The sequence below is a fragment of the Zosterops lateralis genome (genome assembly GCF_965231275.1).
Source record: "Zosterops lateralis genome assembly, chromosome: 31".
NCBI lineage: Eukaryota > Metazoa > Chordata > Aves > Passeriformes > Zosteropidae > Zosterops > Zosterops lateralis.
In genome coordinates, this window is record NC_139791.1 from 1,225,295 (window position 1) to 1,245,244 (window position 19,950).

The window sequence follows — 19,950 nt, forward strand, 5'->3', positions numbered from 1 at the left end:
GCACTATGGCGCTTTTCCCGCCTTTTATGCTAATGGGAGCGCACACACACACACACACACACACACACACACACACACACACACACACACACACACACACACACACGCTCAAACCGCGCGCTCCTATTGGTTGATTCCGTTCCCGCCTCTCCTCTTTGGCCGCGCCCTTCTGAGGACTGCCCTCACTAACTATGGCGCTTTTCCCTCCTTTTATGCAGATGCGCACGCGCCGCCTCACGCCGACCAATCAGAAGCGGCGATTTTGGCGGCCCCGCCCTCCTTCTCCTCTCCCCTCAGACCGCCATGATGGCGGCGGCGACCCCGCGGCTGATGCTCCGCGCCCTCAGGGTTCAGGTCGGCCCCAAATCGCTTTATTTGCAATAAATTTTCACTTTCTTAAAGCTGATTGTGAGGTAAAAATGAAGGTTTTTGAGGTTTTAAAGGGTTTTTTTCTTTCCTTGCAGAGGTGTCGGGGTCCCGTTTGGTGCCCGGCCCTGAGGGGAGTGGCGAGCGCGGGAGCGCAGGTAAAGGTGGAAGAAATAAATAAATTAGAAAGAAATGGGGATTTTGGGGAAATATTGGAGAAATTGGGGGGTTTTCGGGGGAAATCTGGGATTTTCGGGGAAAAATGGGAAAAAATGGAGGTTTTGGGGAGAAAATGTGGGATTTTGGGGGGGAAACAATCGGATGTTTGGGGGAAATTTGGGATTTGGGATGAAAAACTGGGGATTTGAGGGAAAATTTTGGATTGTGGGGGAAAATTGGGGATTTGGGACAAAAATTGGGGGTTTTGTGGGAAGAAATTGGGATTTTTGGGGAAAAGCGCGAATTTTAGGGGGGAAATTTGGGGATTTTGGGGCAACAAATTGGATTTTTTTTGGAAAAATTAGGATTTTGGGGGAAGTTTGGAAAAATTGGGGGGTTTTTGTGAGGAAATTGAGATTTTTGGGAAAAAATACGTATTTTTGGGGTGAAAATATGGGATTTTGGGGGGAAATTTGGGATTTGGAGGGGAAAAATTGGGATTTTAGGGGCAAAATCGGTGATTTTAGGGGGAAAATTTGATGTTTTGGGAGGATTTAAGTGAAAATTTGGGTCTTGTGGGGGAAAATTAAGATTTTTAGGGAAAAGTTTTGGAAAATTGGGGATTTTTGGAGGGAAATCTGGGATTTTGGGATAAAATGGGAAAACATGGGAAAATTTGGAGGTCTTGGGGGAGAAAATGTGGGATTTGGGGGTGAAAATTCGGGTTTTTGGGGGAAATTTGGGATTTGGGGAGAAAAACTGGGGATTTGGGAGAAAAATTTGAGATTTTGGGGACAAATTTTGGGGCTTTTTGGGCTGATTTGGGTCAAATTTTGATGATTTTGGTGAAATTGAGGAATTTGGGGATCAAACTTTGGGATTTTTAACTCAAAATTTTGGATTTTTGGACTCAAAATGTCGATTTTTCTGGTTTTTACCCCATTTTTTTGTCTTTCCAGGTCCCTCCTCCCTCCCCTGTGCCAAAACCAGAAAATTTGAGGGGAAATTCCATAAATTTGGGGCAGCCCCAAATTCAGGAGGTGAGTTCGGGGATTTTTGGGGCAAATTTGGGGGATTTTGGGTAAATTTGGGGCTTTTGGGGTTAAATTTGGGGATTTCGGGGTAAATTTGGGGGGTTTGGGGTAAAAAATGGGGTTTTTTAGAGTCAAAATTTGAATTATTTTGTTAAACTTGGGAGTTTTTGGGTGAAATATTGGTGGATTTTGGGGTCAAGTTTTAGGTTTTTTTCCGTCAATTTTGGGGCGGTTTCAGTCAAATTTGGGTTTTTTTGGGTCAAATTTTGGCATTTTTTGGGGTGAAATTTGGATTTTTTGGGGTCAAATTTGGGTTTTGTTTTTTTTTTTTTTTCATCAAATTTTGGGGCTTTTTGAGGTTGAATTTGGCGTTTTTTCTGTCAAATTTTGGGTTTTTTGAGGGTTAAATTTTGGGGTTTTTTGGGTCAAATTTTGGGTTTTTTTTGGGGTCCAATTTCGTTTTCATGGGGTCAAATTTGGGGTGTTTTTTGTTAAATTTTGAGGGGTTTTTTGCCAAATTTTGGAGGTTTTTGGGTCAAATTTTGGTGGGTTTTTTGTCAAATTTTGGGGGTTTTAGGGTTCAAATTTTGGGGGTTTTAGGGTCAAATTTGGAGTATTTTCTGTCAAGTTTTGGTTTCTTTTCTGTCAAATTTTGGTGGTTTTTTGGGGGACAAATTTTGGTGTATTTTTAGGTCAAATTTTGGGGGTTTTCTGTCAAATTTTGCAGGTTTTTTTCTGTCAAATTTGGGGGGGTTTGGGCGTCAAATTTTGGGGTTTTTTTGGTGTCAAATTTTTGAAGTTTTTTTCTGTAAATTTTAGGGGTTTTGAGGTTCAAATTTTGGAGTTTTTTGAGATCAAATTTGGGTGTTTTGGGGTCAAATTTTGGGGTTTTTTGCGTCAAATTTTGGGGGTTTTTGCATCAGATTTTATTTTTTTTGGATTAAGTTTTGGTGATTTTTCTGTCAAATTTTGGGGGTTTTGGGGTCAAATTTCAGGGTTTTTTTTCTGTCAAATTTTGGGCTTTTTTTGGGGGTCAAAATTTTGGGCTTTTTTTGGGGTCAAATTTTGACGTCTTTTGGCTAAAATGGGGTTTTTTGGGGTCAAATTTTGGGTGTTTGTCAAATTTTGGGGTCAAAATTTGGGGATTTTGCAGAAATTCAGTGTTTAGGGGTCAAATTTTGGTTATTTTGGGAAAGATTTTGGGGGTTTGGGACCAAATTTTTGTTTAATTTGGGATCAATTTTGACGCTTTTCGTTCAAACTTGGGCGATTTTAGGTCAAATTTGGTGGTTTTTAAGTCAAAAATTCACATTTTTTCACTCAAATTTCTGGTTTTCTTTCCTTTTCACCCCTTTTTCCCTCTCCCCAGCCCCCCGCCCCTGTCTCAGCCCCAGAATTCCAGGAATTTTCAGGAATTTTGGAGCCCAGGCTGGAGGAGCTGGGCCTGGAATCAAATTTTGGGGGTTTTTTTGTTAAATTTTGAGGGGTTTTTGGGTCAAATTTGGAGATTTCTGGGGTCGAATTATGGGGATTTTGGGGTGAAATTTTAGTTTTTTTAGGGGTCAAGTTTTTTTTTAGGGTCAAATTTTGGGGGGTTTTGGGGGTCAAATTTTGGGTTTTTTTGTGGTTTCAAATTTTGGGGTTTTTTGGGGTAAAATTTGGGGTTTTTCTATAAATATTGGGGTTTTTTGGGGTCAGATTTTGGGTCAAATTTTGGGGAACATGGACAAGGACCACCAAAGCAAGGACCACCCTGACTAGGGAAAGACTCGTGCATTTTGTAAGAAGTTTGGACACAGGAAAAACCAGTGCCCAGAATGGAGAAAGGGTGATGATCAAAGAAGAGGAGACCAAAGAGGGGAGGGGGTGGTTGCTCATGTCAAAGAAGACTGAGGAGGACCAGAGGATTTTACCCTCAGGGACCCTCTGGTTATGATCAAGCTAGGACACAAAGAAAAGGAAATTAAGTTTTTGGGGGACACAGGGACAACGTACTTCGTGTTAAACAAACCTTTAATACCTATACCAGATGACTGTGTTATGGTAAAGGGGCAACTGGTCAATCCGAAAGAGCACATTTTTGTAGACCACTGGAATATAAACTTGGGAAATAATGGGGAATTCATAAGTTTTTATATGCCATCGGCACTTTTGAGTAGAGATTTATTGGAGGAACTAGAAGCAAAGATAATATTGAAAACCAGAGAAATTATTTTGGAGGTAAAGGATCAACAGTATGTGGAATTGTTAAGCTTAATGTCAATAGCCAATGAAACCAAAGCTGAAAGTGAAGAAGAGACTAGGAGAAAAGTGATGGATCAGGTATTTCCTGGGGTATGGGCTTCTCATATAACAGGGAGAGCAAAAAATGCACCTCCAGTGAAAATTAAACTTAATAAAATAAAAACAACCTGTTAAACAGTCTTCCTTTTAAAAAGGAAGATAGGGAAGGGATTAGCCCAGGAACTGAAAATTTTTTGCAGATAGGGCTATTAAACGAGGGTCAGTTTGATTTTAATACTCCTATTTTACCTGTTAAAAAGCCTGATGGGTCATACCGAGTAGTCCAGAATTTGTGGGCTGTTAATAAGGTAATTGAGAATTTACACCCAGTGGTTGCCCACCCTACACATTGTTAACCCATTTAACACCTGAACTAATTTGGCTTACCATTTCAGATTTGAAAGATGCTTTCTTTTGCCTTCCTCTCCATGAAGCCAACCAGAGAAATTTTGCTGTTGAATGAGAAAGGCCCAAGAGAGGGTGCAAAACCCAGCTCACTTGGACAGTTTTGCCCCAAGGATTCAAAAACTCTCCCATGATATTTGGAGACCAACTTGCAAAAGATTTGGAATCCTGGGAAGTCCCATCTGGAGAAGGAGAGTTGTTACTGTATGTAGGAAACTTCCTGATACCTACTCAAACCCAAGAGATATGTGTGGATTGGATGGTGAGCCTCCAAAACTTTTTGGGTCTACAAGGGTATCAAGTATCTCACAAGGAAGCTCAGACAGTGAAGCAAACAGTTTTCTACCTGGGCTACGAGGTCAGTGCTGGACAAAGAACCTCAGGGCAGGATCACAAGGAAGCAATATGCCAGAGCCCAAAATCCCAGACAGTAAAGGAACTGAGAACCTTTTTGGGCATGTTGGGCTGGTGTAGACTGTGGATTTACAATTGTGGGCTGTTAGTCAATCCCCTCTATGCCTTGATTATGGAAAGAAACAGAGATCTCCAGTGGACAAAAGTAACATGAGCCTTTGACCAACTAAAGAAGACTCTCATGTCAGCTCCAGACCTAGGACTTCCAGACATGAGTAAACCATTCTTTCTGTTTTCCCATGAAAAGCAGGGGATTGCTTTGGGAATACTGGCACAGGACCTGGGCCCATATCACAGGGCAGTCACCTACTTTTCCAAGCAGCTGGATGCAGCAGCCAAGGGATGGCCAGGGCGCCTCAGAGCCGCTGCTGCAGTGGTGATGAACAGTCAGGAAGCACACAAATTCACCCTAGGCCAGAAGATGACTGTGCTGGTGTCCCACACAGTGTCTGCAGTGCTGCAGGTAAAAGGAGAACACCGGCTTTGCCCACAGAGATTCCTGAAATCCAAAGCCATAATAGTAGAGCCATAATGATGTAGAAATTGTGGTAACTAATCCTGTGAGCCCAGCTCCCTTTGTCAGTGGGGGTACAGGAGAACCAGTGATCCATGATTGCCTGGAGACCATGAAAGCCACCTACTCCAGTCACCCAGACCTGAAGAACACCCCTCTCAAGGACACTGAGACCTGGTTCACTGATGGAAGCAGCTGTGTGATCAGTGGAAAAAGACATGCTGGGTATGCAGTTACCATGGGCAGAGAAGTGATAGAGTCTGGATCATTACCAACCAACACCTCAGCACAGAAGGCTGAAATAATTGCCTTAACCTGGGATTCAGAACTGGCAAAAGGAAAGAAAATCAGTATTTATACAGACACAAGGTATGCATTTGGGTTGGTTCATGCTCATGAAGTTTCTGGAAAGAAGGAAGGCTGTTGAACTCACAAGAAAAAGTCTTAAATATTTGCAGGAGATAATAAAACTACTGGAGGCAGTCCAGCTACCTGACAAAGTAGCCATCATGCACATCAAGGAAATGAGCTGGCAGACAGGAAAAGAAGCAGCTAAAAGTGAGATAACTATTGAGACAGTTGAGGCAGCCTTAATTCCAGATGGAAAAAATTCTATTGAATGTAAGCCAAGCTACAACAAAAAGGAGTAGATGCTAATTGAGAAAGAAAATGGAAGTTATAACCAAGAAGGGTGGACTATCCCAGATGAAGGGAAAGGCAGGCTTATGATTCCTTCATACATGCTATGGTCACTGGTGAAAGAGGAACATGAGAAAACACATTGGGGAATAGATGCTCTGTACAACTATTTGAAGGACAGAATCATAGCCAGAAACTTGGAAAGTACAGTAATTCAAGTTACTCATCAATCTAGCCTTTTGTAGCCTTTACCTCCAAACAAATCCCAAAAACATTCCTAAACCAAAGCTTGGACAAATTGGGAAAGGTTATGGGCCTGGGCAGCAATGGCAAATTGATTTTTCAGAACTGCCCAGGATGGGAATGGTATTACCTATTGGTGTTAAGAGATACCTCTTCAGGGTGGCCAGAAGCTTTCCCTGCCAGAACTCCCAAAGCGCAAGAAGTAACCAAAGCATTGTTACAGGAAATCATACTGTGTTTTGGAGTCCCAGCCACAATGTCTTCAGAGAGGGGGCCACATTTTATTTCAAAACTTGTGATGCAAATTAACCACCACCTAGGCATAGACTGGAAACTTCATACCCCATATCATCCTCAGTCAAGTGGCCAGGTGGAAAAAATGAACCGTTTGATTAAGCAGCAATTGATAACATTGGGACTCAAGCCTTGTCCTCAAGCTCTTCCAGTAGCATTATTATGAATTCGGACCAAGCCAAGGACAAAAGAAAAATTAAGTTCTTTTGAAATATTGTGTGGAAGACCATATGGGGTCCAAGAAGGAACAACGCCTTCACAAATAGGGGAAGAGACCCTACACAGGTATATGGTGGCCCTAAACAAACAACTTAGAGAAATTAAGAAGCATGTGGCTGGGGCTCAAAGCAGAAATCTAGATAGGCCAGTACATAACATACAGCCTGGGGATTATGTATATGTTATTTCATTTGCAGAAAATACTCTGGAACCCGAGGGGAAGGACCATTCCAGGTGTTCCTCACCACCTTTACTGTAATCAAGATCAGACAACAAAATGCCTGGATTCATCACACTCAAGTGAAGAAGGCTCCTGAAGGAATCTGGAGAGCCACACTGGGTGACAATGAACTAAAAGTGAATCCTATTCAGGAAAGTGAATAGTGTGTGAGTAAAAGGTTAGAATAGCTCAATAACTTTTGAAGAATAGAAGGATTTTTAGTTATTACGGAAAATCAAACAGACATAGTTTGGAGAATTGTGGCTTTTGCAACCATTGTTAGAGCCACAGCTGGAGTTTAAGCAACACCATGCACATCTAATATTGTCTAAAGTTGTCTTGGTTTGAAAGACACGTATCTGCTTAGGAGGGGCAGGGCCTCCCTTCCAATTATTATAATTTAGAAAATTAAAGGGGGGTTTAGGAAGAGGTATGGGAAGAGGAATAACAGTCCTTTACATCAAGTATGTATAACAAGGCAAAAAAACAAAAACTACAGTATTAATAATAACAGAACCAGGAACCTCAAGGGGTTTTGTCTCACAGAGCCTGGGACAGTCCAATCTCTTGCGATTCTGAGAGTACCAAGCTGGAAAGGTGGAAAATCCCAGGCTGGTGGATGAGATCAGAAGCTCCATGGTGGGAGCTGGAATGGCAGGGATGTCCCGGCAGGGCAGTGTGGGGCCACAGAGTAGCAAAAACCTCAAAGCAGTGCCAAAGAAATGGTGACAGTGGGACAGGGCTGTCCCAGCAGGGGAGGGGGAGGTGAGTTTAGAGTTCTGGGGCACACGAGCAGATGATGGTGGATTTTTTCAGGACTGGACCCGGTGAGGACAGTGAACTCCTACCTCAGCAAGCAGCAGCCTGGCCATCCTCTCTCCGATACCAAGAGCAAAAGCAAAGCTGCCCCCAGCCCTGTCCTTATTTCCCCCTTCCTGACTTTTGGCTACCTCTTTGCTTTGGTCAAGCACCCATAGACACCCTGTACTTGGACTCCTAGAAACTCCTGGGCAGAAGTCTATAAGTAAAAAAAAAATAAAAGAGGAACAAACCTAACCTGCAACAGTGAGTCTATTGGGTTTTTTTTGTTTTAAATTAACTTTCTCCGTCAGCTGTGGGCAGAGGTGTGTAAGTGTATGTGACCCTTGCCTGGTGCAGGCTGGGGGAAGGCAAAGGGCCCTTGTCCGAGCTGTGTGCAGAGGAATCCTCAGGGGCCCAGGCCGGGGCTGCTCAGCGGCCGGTGGGTTGTGGTGAGTGGCGGCAGCTGTTGACACTTCCCTTGGAGCGTCTCCAGGCAGGGAATGTTGGGGGCTGCCAGCGCTGGGGTGTCCCAGAGCCAGTGGAACATTGGAAGGTTGGGGCTGCCCTGCTCCTGGCGCAGGCGGCAGAGCTCTGTCAGCCCCTGGAGAGGACAGCCAGGGCTGTGCAAAGGTGAGAATGGCAGAAGGGGCTGAGCTGAGAGGGAGCCAGAGGGATGATGGAGTCCAGGCACTGGGGGCCTGGGCATCCCTGGCAGGGGTGTGCCAAGGCTCCTGGAGCTGGGGCAGCCTCGGGGCTCTGAGCATTCCCTGGGGAGCCTGGTCAGAGGCCCAGCCCGGCCTGCAGGGGAAGGAGCTTTTGCTGCTCTGGGGCCCGGGGCCGGCCTGGCCCAGGCCCAGCCATTGCCTGGGCTGCTGTCCCTGCTGGCCCGGGGCCCGGGTGGGAGCTGCCCCAGCGCCGGCCCTGGCAAGGAGCCGCAGCCCCCGGGGAGCTGCCAGCTGCGTCTGCTGGCTGCGGGCGAAGGGAGGCGGCGGCCGCAGAGGCGCGGGGAAAGGTCCTGGCCCCGGCTCTGGGCCGGGCCGGGGCCACGGGCAAAAAGTCACCCTGCAGCTCCCGGCCCAGAGCAGGGAGGAGCGGCAATTGCTGGCTGAGAGAGACCCTTGTCAAGGGCCTGCAGGGAGAGGAGACAGGGAAGGGCTTTGCGCTGCCGGGGCCCGGCTGAGATGGGATGTGGGCATGGACTTGTAGCCTGGGAGGGCGGTGGGGCCTGGGCCAGGTTGGCCCCAGAGTCTGTGGCTGCCCCCGAATCCCTGGAAGTGTCCAAGTCCTGGTTGGACAGGGCTTCCTGCCTGGGACAGGATGGATGGGATGCAGGGGAATATGGGCAACTGAATAGCAGAATCTATATGATTTCAGCAGAAGGTCTTTATTGTTTACATTACCCTGCAGTTATAGATTCTAGCACGACTGTCCATGCATACAGGTATCTCTCAATTGGTAAGACACTTGTTCATGAGGCAGGCACACATCCTCCAGGACACCTAATTGGTCAAGCATCCATCATCACGTTGGGTGTCCTCTAGGTTTTACATTTTTTTGTAGACAGTTTCTCAGGCTCTTGGTTCTTTTTTTTAGTTCTGTTGTTTTCTCATTTGCCTTGATGAACTCCTGAGAGCTCTGAAAACAAGACTTCAGGTGGCTTGTTACCTACAAACATTTTGGCTGCTACACAGAATGGTCTAAGCTATTCAGATACATCACTACAATTCCCCCCTCTCTTTCTTGGACCAGCCAAACTTTTTTTACTGTGTTTTCTGCCAAGCAAGTCACAAATTTTATGCTGCATGGAATAATACAAAGGAAAAGTATAATGAGCGCTAATATTAACAATGCACCCTTTGTGATATCTTTCAAACAACCAGTAATTCTCCATCCCTCAGACCATTCATCCAAGCCCTAGTTTTTAACAGTTAACTTCTTCATGTTATCTTGTACTTGCTAGAGTTTCCTGTCAATGGATGCAGAATGGTCAGAGAGATTCATGCAACACATTCCTTCAAAATCTTCACACCCGTGCCCGTGAGCTAATAGCAAAACTCTATAACAGCTCTATTTTGCAGTGTTCTGTGTCTAATATCATCTACATCAGTGAGCATCTGATCCAAAGCAGCTGAAGTTATACTCAACTGCTCAGCTGTCCACCACCCCAACCCACCAAGTGTAGTCAAAGCTTGAGCAGCAACAACACCTGGAGTAAAGATTGATGCTGTTATTCATGCTGGAGCCCCCTAAGATTTTATGTGATTGCCACAATCAGATCCCAAGCCTGTGATCCTCCTTTAGTACTCCTGCCATGTCCCACTCTCCAAATTGTCTGATTCAGCATCTTGCACATGCTAGGGGAAAACGTGGTTAGTTTCCCTAAATAAGAATTAAATTAACTAAACTAATTACTCGGAATTGCAGGCTATGCCTTATCTCAACAGTTTAGAAAGAATACCTGGTGGAAACATTTGTACAGTTGCATTTTCACCAGCATTTCCAGAATAAGTCCAATAGGGGCAATATTTAGTCACATTTTGATTCCAGGGAAAATTGAGGTTAAGGATGACACTAATTTTTTTAGGACATGGGACTAGGAAATTGCTCCTGTGCTCTGCTGTTAAAACAATTTGCATCTTAATAAGGCTATTACCAAGTATCTATTAAATGTGGGACAAGATACATAAAAAATCTACAATCAAGAAAACTTATTAAATCCAATCATGTCACTGACACAGGTTCTCACAGTATGAGAAAAATAATGTCCAGTGTCTCTAGGGGCAATTGAGATAAATGACCATTATTTTTAAGTCCAAATAGTTGAGATTCAGGAAAAGGTCCATTAGCTGAAAATGTTGATTCTTGAGATCACTGAATGTCTTTTGGGAACCTGGAACAGGAAATTGCTGAAGAAGGTTAGTAGGAACACTATACCATGATGATGACATAAGGCTTTTGTTGACAAGTTTCCTCTGTAAGTCTCCAGACACATCCATCTTCTGGCAGTCCTACTTTTGCTCCTATTCTGATTATAGAAGCTGGGTGGTGATCAAGTGATTTCTCTTTTCACTGGACCTCATTTTTCTCAGAGGCAATTGATGTCTGATCAAATGAATAGATGACTACTTTTAACCTGTTAATGATAAAAACACATGCACCTCTTCTCTTTCAGTTAATTAATTGAAAAAAAAAAAAATTTAAAAACTGTGCTATATTGATGAAGTGGATTTTCCCCTAAAAGCCTGGAAACTCTTTTGGGAAACTTCATGCAGCTAGGTTGCAGAGTGGTTTTTCACTCACTTGTTTTCTAATTGCATGTAGATTACAACCAAAAACTTGGTAGCTCTGAACACATAGAGCCTCTAGCAGATGTGATCTGAGCTCAAAACTGAAATTTAGATTTGATAACTCTTTTCCCAAATTTCTAATGTAACTATTGCATTATTCCAGCACTTTTTCCAAATTTCTTATATAAATATTATATCATTCAGAATTATCTGTTGTCTAAAGTTCTGATGCACATCTTGCAGTATCCAACCCTCTCAAGGCACTAAATTTCCTCCTCCCTTGGTTTTTTGGGTTTTTTTAACACCACGCATGACTCTTGCTAAGAACATGAAGGGAATAACAAAACAAATTTATATGTGTAGTGAAACAAGAAACTGACAGCAGCAGGAATGGGTCAGGTATGACCATTAGGAATATTTCAGATAGTACACATAATCATGAACACATGTGAAATTAGGTAATTAGCAATCTCTGAAATACTGTACCATCATCCCAGAGTCTGCACACAGCTGATAAAGCACAAATCAGGGAAGATTTAGACAATCATTCTCCAGATAATGATTCTCCAAGTGCTTGTCAGAGATAGGTCCAGCTGTCATATCCACAGGGTCAATTTGCCAAGTCGAGGCATCTTGAATATTGTTTTAATGCAGAAAATACCTGGGTCTGTTGGCAAAATTTCCCATCCACATAGAGCTAAGGCCTGGCCACTGTCTGAGCTCTAACTGGAAGAGAATTCCCTAGACAGATTTCAAAACAAGGCTCCTAAGAATCTTAGGGTGAAAGATTAAATGAACCATCTAATAACTGGTCTCCTCCAAAATTCCCTCAGGGTAAGGATGCCCTAAATAGAAAAGCTGTTAGAGTGCTTCTGTAACAAGAACTAAAGGGCACAATATCATTGGTTCAAAGGAGGTTTTCAATGAAGTTCAGATATCGTTTCTTAGAACTCTGAAAAATACTTAAAAATTATGAGACAGCACTGGGTCAAACCACTGATCTAGTGGAGAAACTAGCATGAACAGCTGGAGAACAAAGTAACACATATTTCAAACAAAGTCCTTAACAATAGCAGTTATGAAATGATTAAAGCAATTAAGGAAAAACTAAATAAAATCTTGAAACAACACGTGCTTTCTAAGAAGCCGGCTATAGCACAACAATATCAATTTATGAATAATGTCTATTATCATATCAGTAAGTTCACACCATACAATTAATATTCAGACCTCACATTTGAGATAGAAATGGGTCAAGCTACAGACTCTTGTCTAAAACTGTGAAAAGGTCCTGGTTTATTCTTCTTTATAATCCAGCCATCCTGATCCTAACTATTCACAGACTTTTGACTGCAGTAAATTCCCACCGTAGAGTTCCTTTTGCAGACTCTCAGTGCTGGTTATCTCCTACTGGAATATGACTGTGTTCTAGTAGGACAGTGACAGTAGAATATGATAAGTATTCCCTTGCCACCTCTGACCGTAGACCTTCACCAGCTCGACTGTGACTGCAACAGACTCCAACTGCAGGGTCAGCTACAGACCCAGACTGAGCTCACAGCAGATTCCTCACAGCAGTAAGTGTCTCTCCCATTTGGTCAGTCTTCAAGTCTTCCCAAATCGTTCTTGCAATACTTTCAATGCCTTCTTCCTCAGGATCTTCCCCTGATCAGCTATCCCACTCTTTTATGCACTCAAAACACAGCTGTGACTTATTGAGGTGACGCCATCTATAAGTCATCCTTTTCTCTTAAAAATATGTCAGTTGTAACTATTTGAAAAAGTTGAGAAAATATATTTCAAACATTCATGTATTTATAAGTGTAAAATGAAACAAAAAGGGAGGTAAAATTAGGAGCTCTTTCACCAAATGTGTTGGAATCCATGAAACAGGAGGGAAGCAAAAAGAGACTGCACTGACAAACCCAATGCAAAGCTGAAAAGACACACAGCTTCCCACAGCAAGGATGGACAACAACACTCCATAAAAAGGAAAAAGACCAGAGAGTCTATCTACCACCTAGAATAAGGTCCTCAAAAACTTCTACCTTCCACTCAAGCTCAAAGTTGTTAGGAAAATTAATCCCCAACCGCCAGAGGTTTATGTCCAAAAAGGAGACAGAGGAGTCCTTTTACTTTATTTGAATAAAGGGAGAGGCCATGGGGCATTTCCCCTGAGGTGTCTCAAATTTTGGAGGACACAGCCCCCTATTTTATCCTAATTTCCCGGCCGCATTTCCCTCTCTCTTTCCCCATTGGCTGAGGTGCTTGAGAATTAGAGACTTCCCAGAGTGCCTAATACCTAAAATTCCCCTTTACTGTATAATCCACCATTTAATTTTTAATTCTTAGGGAATGTATGGATTTTCCTGTTGTTTCTTTCATCTTTCAATATGCAATTTAATTTATCAGCAAACCTACAGTTTGTTTGTAAAGGCAAATATCTTCTTTTCCATTCATCAATCAGTGGGATCTTTCCCATTGTTTCTTTTATCTCACAGTGCTAGTTTTATCTGCCAGCAGACCCACTGCTTGTTTGTAAAGACAAGTCTGTCATTCCTCTCAGTATCAATCCCAATAGTGGTCAATGAATTAATGAAAGGAATTGTGTTACTTAGATCCAATAAACAATCATTTTTGTGATCATGAAAAATGTATAGATTTTTTAATATAAATATAAAAAATCAGTAATAAATAGAAAGAATACTATTATAAATAGTTAAAATATACTTATAATTTTATTAATTATTGAATTTTAATTATTAGGAAAATTTTAATTTTTTTTATGTATTTTGGGATTTCAGTCCTAGGTGGGTGATGTCAGATATGCTGAGGCTGGAGGTGAGGAGCAGGTTGTCCAAACAGGGTCAGCCTGTAAGGGGCTCATTTTTCTACATGCCCAGACCTCCTAAGGAGACATTTAGAATCAAGATCACTTGGAGAATGCTTCTATTGCCTCTTCTCTGAACTGTAAAATTAAAAAATACGGCCTTGATTAAAAAAAAAAAAACACCAAGAGGTGCACTTTGAAATCTTCCTCAATAAGAGAACTCCAAACTGACTCCAGGAAGCTGCACAAGCCCTGGAAACTCAAAGACAATTGAGGAAAGAGAAGGAGCTCCCAAGGGCTTTCTGTATTTTCATGAGTCCCACGCTGGATTTGGGGCTGAGTCCAGGAGCCCCAGGCACTGAGAGAAGGTTGAAGAAGCTGCTCAAGGAGTCAGAAGCAAAAGTCCAAGTCCCTTGGAGCATCCCTGGGCCCCAGGGAGGGCAGGGAGTGCCAAAGGCTCCCCAGGGACTGGTGAGAGCAGATCCTTGAGGGCAGGATTGCAGGGAGGCCAAGGCTGTGAGCAGGGAACTGCAATGCTGAGCAAGGCCTGGGCTGGTTGGAGGCAGCAGAAAGGCCAAGGGCTGAGCCCAGGGCTGGGACAGCAGGGCCTGTCCCTCGCGGGTGGCTCGGGGCTCTTGGTGGGGCACTGGGATGGCAGGGGCAGCAAGGACAAATGTCCTCAAGCTGCAAGGCCTGGCAGCCTCCTCAGGGAGGGGCCAGGCAGAAGCAAAGTGCAGGCCCTGAAAGGAAAGTTCCTCCTGTGGGGCCTCCAGAGGCGCTGCCAGAGCCCAGGGGACAAAGGCCTGGCTGCCTGTGGCCCTGCCAGCCCTGCCCAGCCCTTGGCCATGTGTCCTGCAGGCTGTGCCCCCTGTGCTGCTGCTGCTGTGCCCTGGCCGGCTGCACACGCCCATCTCGCTGTCCCCCCAGCATTTCTCAGCCCAGCATTTCTGTGCCCTCCCTGGGCTCCCTGCACCCAGCGCTGCCGGCTCCTGGCACACAGAGCCAGCCCATGGCCCAGCCTCACGCTGGGACACCTCCTGCACCAAAATTCTGCCCTGGAAGGACTTTTCTTTTTCCTCAGCTCCAGCCTGAACCTTCCAAGCTGCACTTTGAGGAGGTTTCCTTCTCTTCCCAGTGCCAAGGAACGCTCTGTCTGCTGCTGTTCACAAGCAGAGAAGGGCTGGTGGGAGATGTGGTTGTCAGAGGTACAGTGGCCATGCAATTATTGAGTTTTTAAATATTCTGTGAAACAAAGAGGGGCATTAAACAAACTTCTATACTGGACATAGAGAGAGTAGACTTCATCCTATTTAGGATGTAGATTTGGGGAGTGCCAAATCCGGTACAGATTTTTTAAAGGTAAACAGCCCATAAGAACGAGGGTGTCCAGGAAAGATGGACACACATCCAGAAAGAAATCTTGAAGGAGCAGGAACAGCCAAACTCTGTGCCAAAAAGTGAACTGGCAGGGAAAATGACTGTCCTGGCTGGGTATGGAGCTTTTGCAGGAATTCAAGAGAAAGAAAAGATGGTGCATCACATTTGGAAAGAGGAGAAGGGAACTCAGGAAATATTTAAGAGTGTTGTCAGGGCATGCATAAAGATTAGAAAGGTGAAAGTTCAATTAGAACTTAACCTGACTACTTCTGTGAAGAATAACAAAAATGTTTTTATCAATACATTAATAGCAAAAGGAGGGGCATAGACAACCTCCATTCCTCATTGGAGGGACATGGTTACCAAAGATGAGGAAAAGGCTGAGGTACTTAACCCCTTCTTTGCCTTAGTTCTCAACAATCAGACAGGCTGTCCTCAGGACAAATGCTCTCCTGAGCTGGTAGATGGGCACAGGGAGCAGAAGAGCCCCCCTGTAATCCAGGAGGAAGCAGCTGAGCCACTCAGATGCTCACAGATGTCTGTGGAACAAAATGGGATCCATCCTGAGGGGATGAGGGAGCTGGTAGATGAGCTCCCCAAGCTGCTCTCCAGCATTTCTCATCAGTCCTGGCTCCCCAGGGAGGTCCCAGAGGACTGGAGGGGCCAATGGGAGCCCATCCCCAAGAAGGGCTGGAAGGAGGATCTGGGGAACTCCAGGCCTGTCAGCCTGACCTGAGTGCCTGGAGAGGTTATGGAACAGATCACCTTGAGTGCCATCACAGGGCACCCACAGGATGGCCCAGGGATCAGAGCCAGCCAGCGTGGATTTCAGGATCTGCATTGATGGTCTGGATAAGGGGATTGAGTCCAGCATCAGCAGATTTGCAGGTGACACCAAGCTGGGTGTGAGTGTGGATGTGCTGGAGGGTAGGAGGGCTGTGCACAGGGCCCTGGACAGGCTGGATCCAGGGCCCAAATCCAACCATGGGAGGTTGAACAAGACCAAGGGCCGGGTCCTGCCCTTTGGCCACAACAACCCCTGCAGTGCTCCAGGCTGGGGCCAGAGTGGCTGGAGAGTGGCCAGGCAGAAAGGGAGCTGGGGCAGTGCTGGACAGCAGGCTGGACATGAGGCAGCAGTGTGCCCAGGTGGCCAAGAAGGCCAATGGCCCTTGGCCTGGATCAGGAATGGTGTGGCCAGCTGGAGCAGAGCTGCTGTGCCAGCCCTGACCTGCCCCCCAGCTCTGCACACAGGCATTGCTGCTGCAGCTCCAGAGAAGGGAATAAAAGAGGGATCATTTGTGAAACCTTTGCTTGGAGATCCTTTAGTTCATTTAGAGCCACCAAGAGCACAGCTCCACATTAACACTTTCTGGTGCCAGCAAAGCTCGAGAAAATGAAAATGATAAATGGCACAAACAGTGGCCTCGCTTTGTGGACAGTGTTTATAAACTAAAACATAGGGCAGAAAAAAACCACATCCAGACCAACAAGAACTATCAAAGATGGCTTTATTACAAATGATTTGCAAAAACTGGCCAGTAGTTTAATGTTTCTGAAATCGTCCAGTGATCAGTGTCCACACTGCAGCCTTGAGCTCCTGGTTCCTCAGGCTGTAGATCAGGGGGTTCAGGGCTGGAGGCATCACTGAGTACAGAACTGACAGGGCCAGATCCAGGGATGGGGAGGACATGGAGGGAGGCTTCAGGTAGGCAAAGGCTGCAGTGCTGAGAAACAGGGAGACTACGACCAGGTGAGGGAGGCAGGTGGAAAAGGCTTTGTGCCGTCCCTGCTCAGAGGGGATCCTGAGCACAGCCTTGAAGATCTGCACATATGAGAAAACAATGAACACAAAACAGCCAAAAGCTAAGCCAGCACTAACAGCAAAAACCCCAAGTTCCCTGAGGTTGGAGTGTGGGCAGGAGAGCTTGAGGATGTGTGGGATTTCACAGAAGAATTGGCCCAGGGCATTGCCATGGCACAGGGGCAGGGAAAATGTATTGGCTGTGTGCAGCAATGAATAGAGAAAGGCACTGGCCCAGGCAGCTGCTGCCATGTGGGCACAAGCTCTGCTGCCCAGGAGGGTCCCGTAGTGCAGGGGTTTGCAGATGGACACGTAGCGGTCGTAGCACATGACGGTTAGGAGGGCAAGCTCTGACCCTAGAAAGAAGAAAATCAGAAAGAGCTGTGCAGCACATCCTGTGTAGGAGATGTTCCTGGTGTCCCAGAGGGAATTGTGCATGGCTTTGGGGACAGTGGTGAGGATGGAGCCCAGGTCGGTGAGGGCCAGGTTGAGCAGGAAGAAGAACATGGGGCTGTGCAGGTGGTGGCCGCAGGCCACGGCGCTGATGACGAGGCCGTTGCCCAGGAGGGCAGCCAGGGAGATGCCCAGGAAGAGGCAGAAGTGCAGGAGCTGCAGCTGCCGTGTGTCTGCCAATGGCAGCAGGAGGAAGTGGCTGATGGAGCTGCTGTTGGACATTTGCTGTGTCTGGACATCCCAACCTGCAGAAGGGAGAAAGACAGTGACATTTGAGGGAAAGTTTCTCACAGGAAACTCAAAGCCATTTCACATTGACCGTTCACTGCCACTAAACACCTCCCCCTTGTCCCTATTTAGGAGAACTACCTTAACCTTGGTTGCTGGAGCTCTGATTGCTGCTGGCCAATGTTCAGTGAGGAGCCAGACCTCGACCTGCAGGACACCTGGGATTCAGCCCTGAGCCCCAGTCAGTGCAGGAGAACAGTGAGGGCAGCAGCCAGTCCTGGTGTTTAAATTTGGGCAAAGAATCTCTTCCTAGGGCACAGGATCTGCCGGGGCAAAGGGATGGGGATTGCAGGAGTCAGAACGAGGGATTCTGCTCTACCTGGGGAGAACAGAGAGTCCAGCAAGGCAAGAGGATTGTCTGAGGCTTAGTGCAGACTGAGGGGAGCTGCTCTGTCCCTCTCTCCTGTTCCCAGCTGCCCAAGACTTGCACCTTTTTGGGCCCCACTCCCGTGTTACCCTGGAAAGCCAGGAGACACTGCTGAGAGCAGAGGGATCCCTGGCACACAAAGTGGTTGCTGCCTTTCCCAAAGTCAGGCAGAGTCAGCTCATTCCCAGCCTGCCAGCCTGCCCTGCCCAGAACTCCCCAGGAGAGAGGCAGCTGGGACACCCCATTGCTGTGCTCAGCCTGCACAGGAGGAGCCCAAGGGCTGGGCCTGAGCCTGCAGCTGGAACTGCCATTCCCAGAGAGCCCCTCAGCAATGCCAGGAGCACCTGGGCAAGGCAAGGAGAGAGAGAGCTGGGCCCTGAGGAAAAGCCTTTCCCTGCCCAGCCCTGCACAGCCCCTCCCAGGCAGCAGCAGTGCAGGACAGTGGCCCTGAGGCCCTGGTCAGCAGGGAATGGGCACATGGCAGGAGAGATGCCCTTCATCTCTGGGGCTGCTCTGCCAGCCCAGGAGGGGACTGAGGGCCCCAAGCCCCCGGGCTGAGGGCTGTGCTGGCTGGGAGGGGACACAGGAGCTGTGCTGCTCAGGGCAGTGTGTGCCCTGCAGGGCAGGGCTGGCAGGTGCCACATGTCCCCTGCAGCAGGGCTTCCCTCAGCACTGCCTCCCTCCCTCCCTGCCCACAGCTCTGCTGCTGGAGCTGTCCTAGCCCGAGCTGTTTCTGTGGGCCCGGGCTCCTTCCCTGCCAGTGCTGCCAGAGCCCAGCCCAGCCCCTGGGCCGGCTCTGCCCTGCAGCTGCTCGGGGCTGCAGGGATTAAAGAACAGCTCCCCCAGGCCTGGGCACCATGGAAAGGTGATGCTGGATGGATCTGGAGGCTGGGGAGGTGGAGGCACTTGCTGAGGTTCCCAGGAATCCTCAGTGTGATGGTTTAAGAGCCTCAGCCCCTGCTCTGCCCTGCACAGCTGAGTTTCCATTGTCACCAACCTGAGCCAGGAAAAAGTAGGAGCACAGTTTGAGGAAAGCAGAGACTCAAGCAGAAAACTCCTGCCCTGATTGAGCTCATGAAAAGTTCCTTCAGAAATCACCTGGGCATGAGCTGGAGCTGAGATCAGCCCTGGCCCACACAGCACCCTCTCCACAGCAGCAAGACCTGTCCTGGCAGGAGTCACTTCTTGCACCCTCAGCTCCCTTCCACCATCCATGGGAGCTCCCAGGCAGGCTGAGAGCTGCCCCTGGCAGGTGGCACATCCCCTGGCCTGGCCAAGAGCCCTCAGGGCTGCAGCACCTGCTCTGCACCACAGCCCTGGGCAGCCCTGGCTGCAGCCCCAGCCTCAGCCCCTGCAGCCGTCCCTGGCAGCAGGAGCCGTCCTGCCCTGTCCCTCTGACGGTGCCCAGGGCAGCCCCGCTCTGGAGCACATCCTCCCCCAAAGCAGAAAGGGCAGCAGAGCCATCCTTACAGTGCTGTCAGTCCTGTCCTGGGTCAGCTTTAGGAGATCCCTGCAGCCACAGACTGACTGTGTCAGAAATGGTGAACATTTCTCTATGAAGAAGGTAAAAATTTTCGAAAGTTGTGAAGACCTCTCAGTGAATAATCTTCCAGAATTTTCCTTCCAGTTTCCTTAAACCTCTTTCTGATTCACTCCTTACAGGTGCCTGCAGGTAGTGCCCTCAGCCCCAGTCGTCTTGGGGAGGAGCTGCGCTTCAGAAGAAATGTCTTTTTGAAGTTCTTGTTGGCTGCTGGGATCTACCTCTGTACCAGGAGCCCAGCCCAGCTCATCAGCACAGACATAGCAGAAGGAATTTAATGAACTTCTTGGAGGTTTAGTGCTAAGTCCCTGAGAGTCATTTAAATAAATCTCTCAAGAATCCAAAGTCACATACAAGCTCCAAAGTTTCTTGAAGTTTTAATAGGTCTCACTGAGGGACAAAATGGAGAAAGTGTC

The 19,950-nt window shown here is 46.7% G+C and overlaps 1 protein-coding gene and 1 long non-coding RNA gene across 2 annotated transcripts; one reads left to right on the top strand and one right to left on the bottom strand.

Annotated features, from left to right (window-relative positions):
• Nucleotides 1–298: 298 nt before the first annotated feature.
• Nucleotides 299–5,277, top strand: LOC310920821. Its single transcript, XR_014592044.1, has 4 exons — nt 299–354; nt 465–524; nt 1,485–1,565; nt 4,238–5,277. It is a non-coding gene; the product is annotated as an uncharacterized lncRNA (long non-coding RNA).
• An 11,351-nt stretch (nt 5,278–16,628) lies between these two features.
• LOC310920606 (olfactory receptor 14C36-like) lies at nt 16,629–17,561 on the bottom strand (the record flags this gene model as incomplete). The annotated part of the gene is made up of 1 exon (XM_083880666.1): nt 16,629–17,561. The coding sequence occupies one exon, from the start codon at nt 17,559–17,561 to the stop codon at nt 16,629–16,631; it is 933 nt and encodes a 310-aa protein (XP_083736792.1).
• Nucleotides 17,562–19,950: the final 2,389 nt, after the last annotated feature.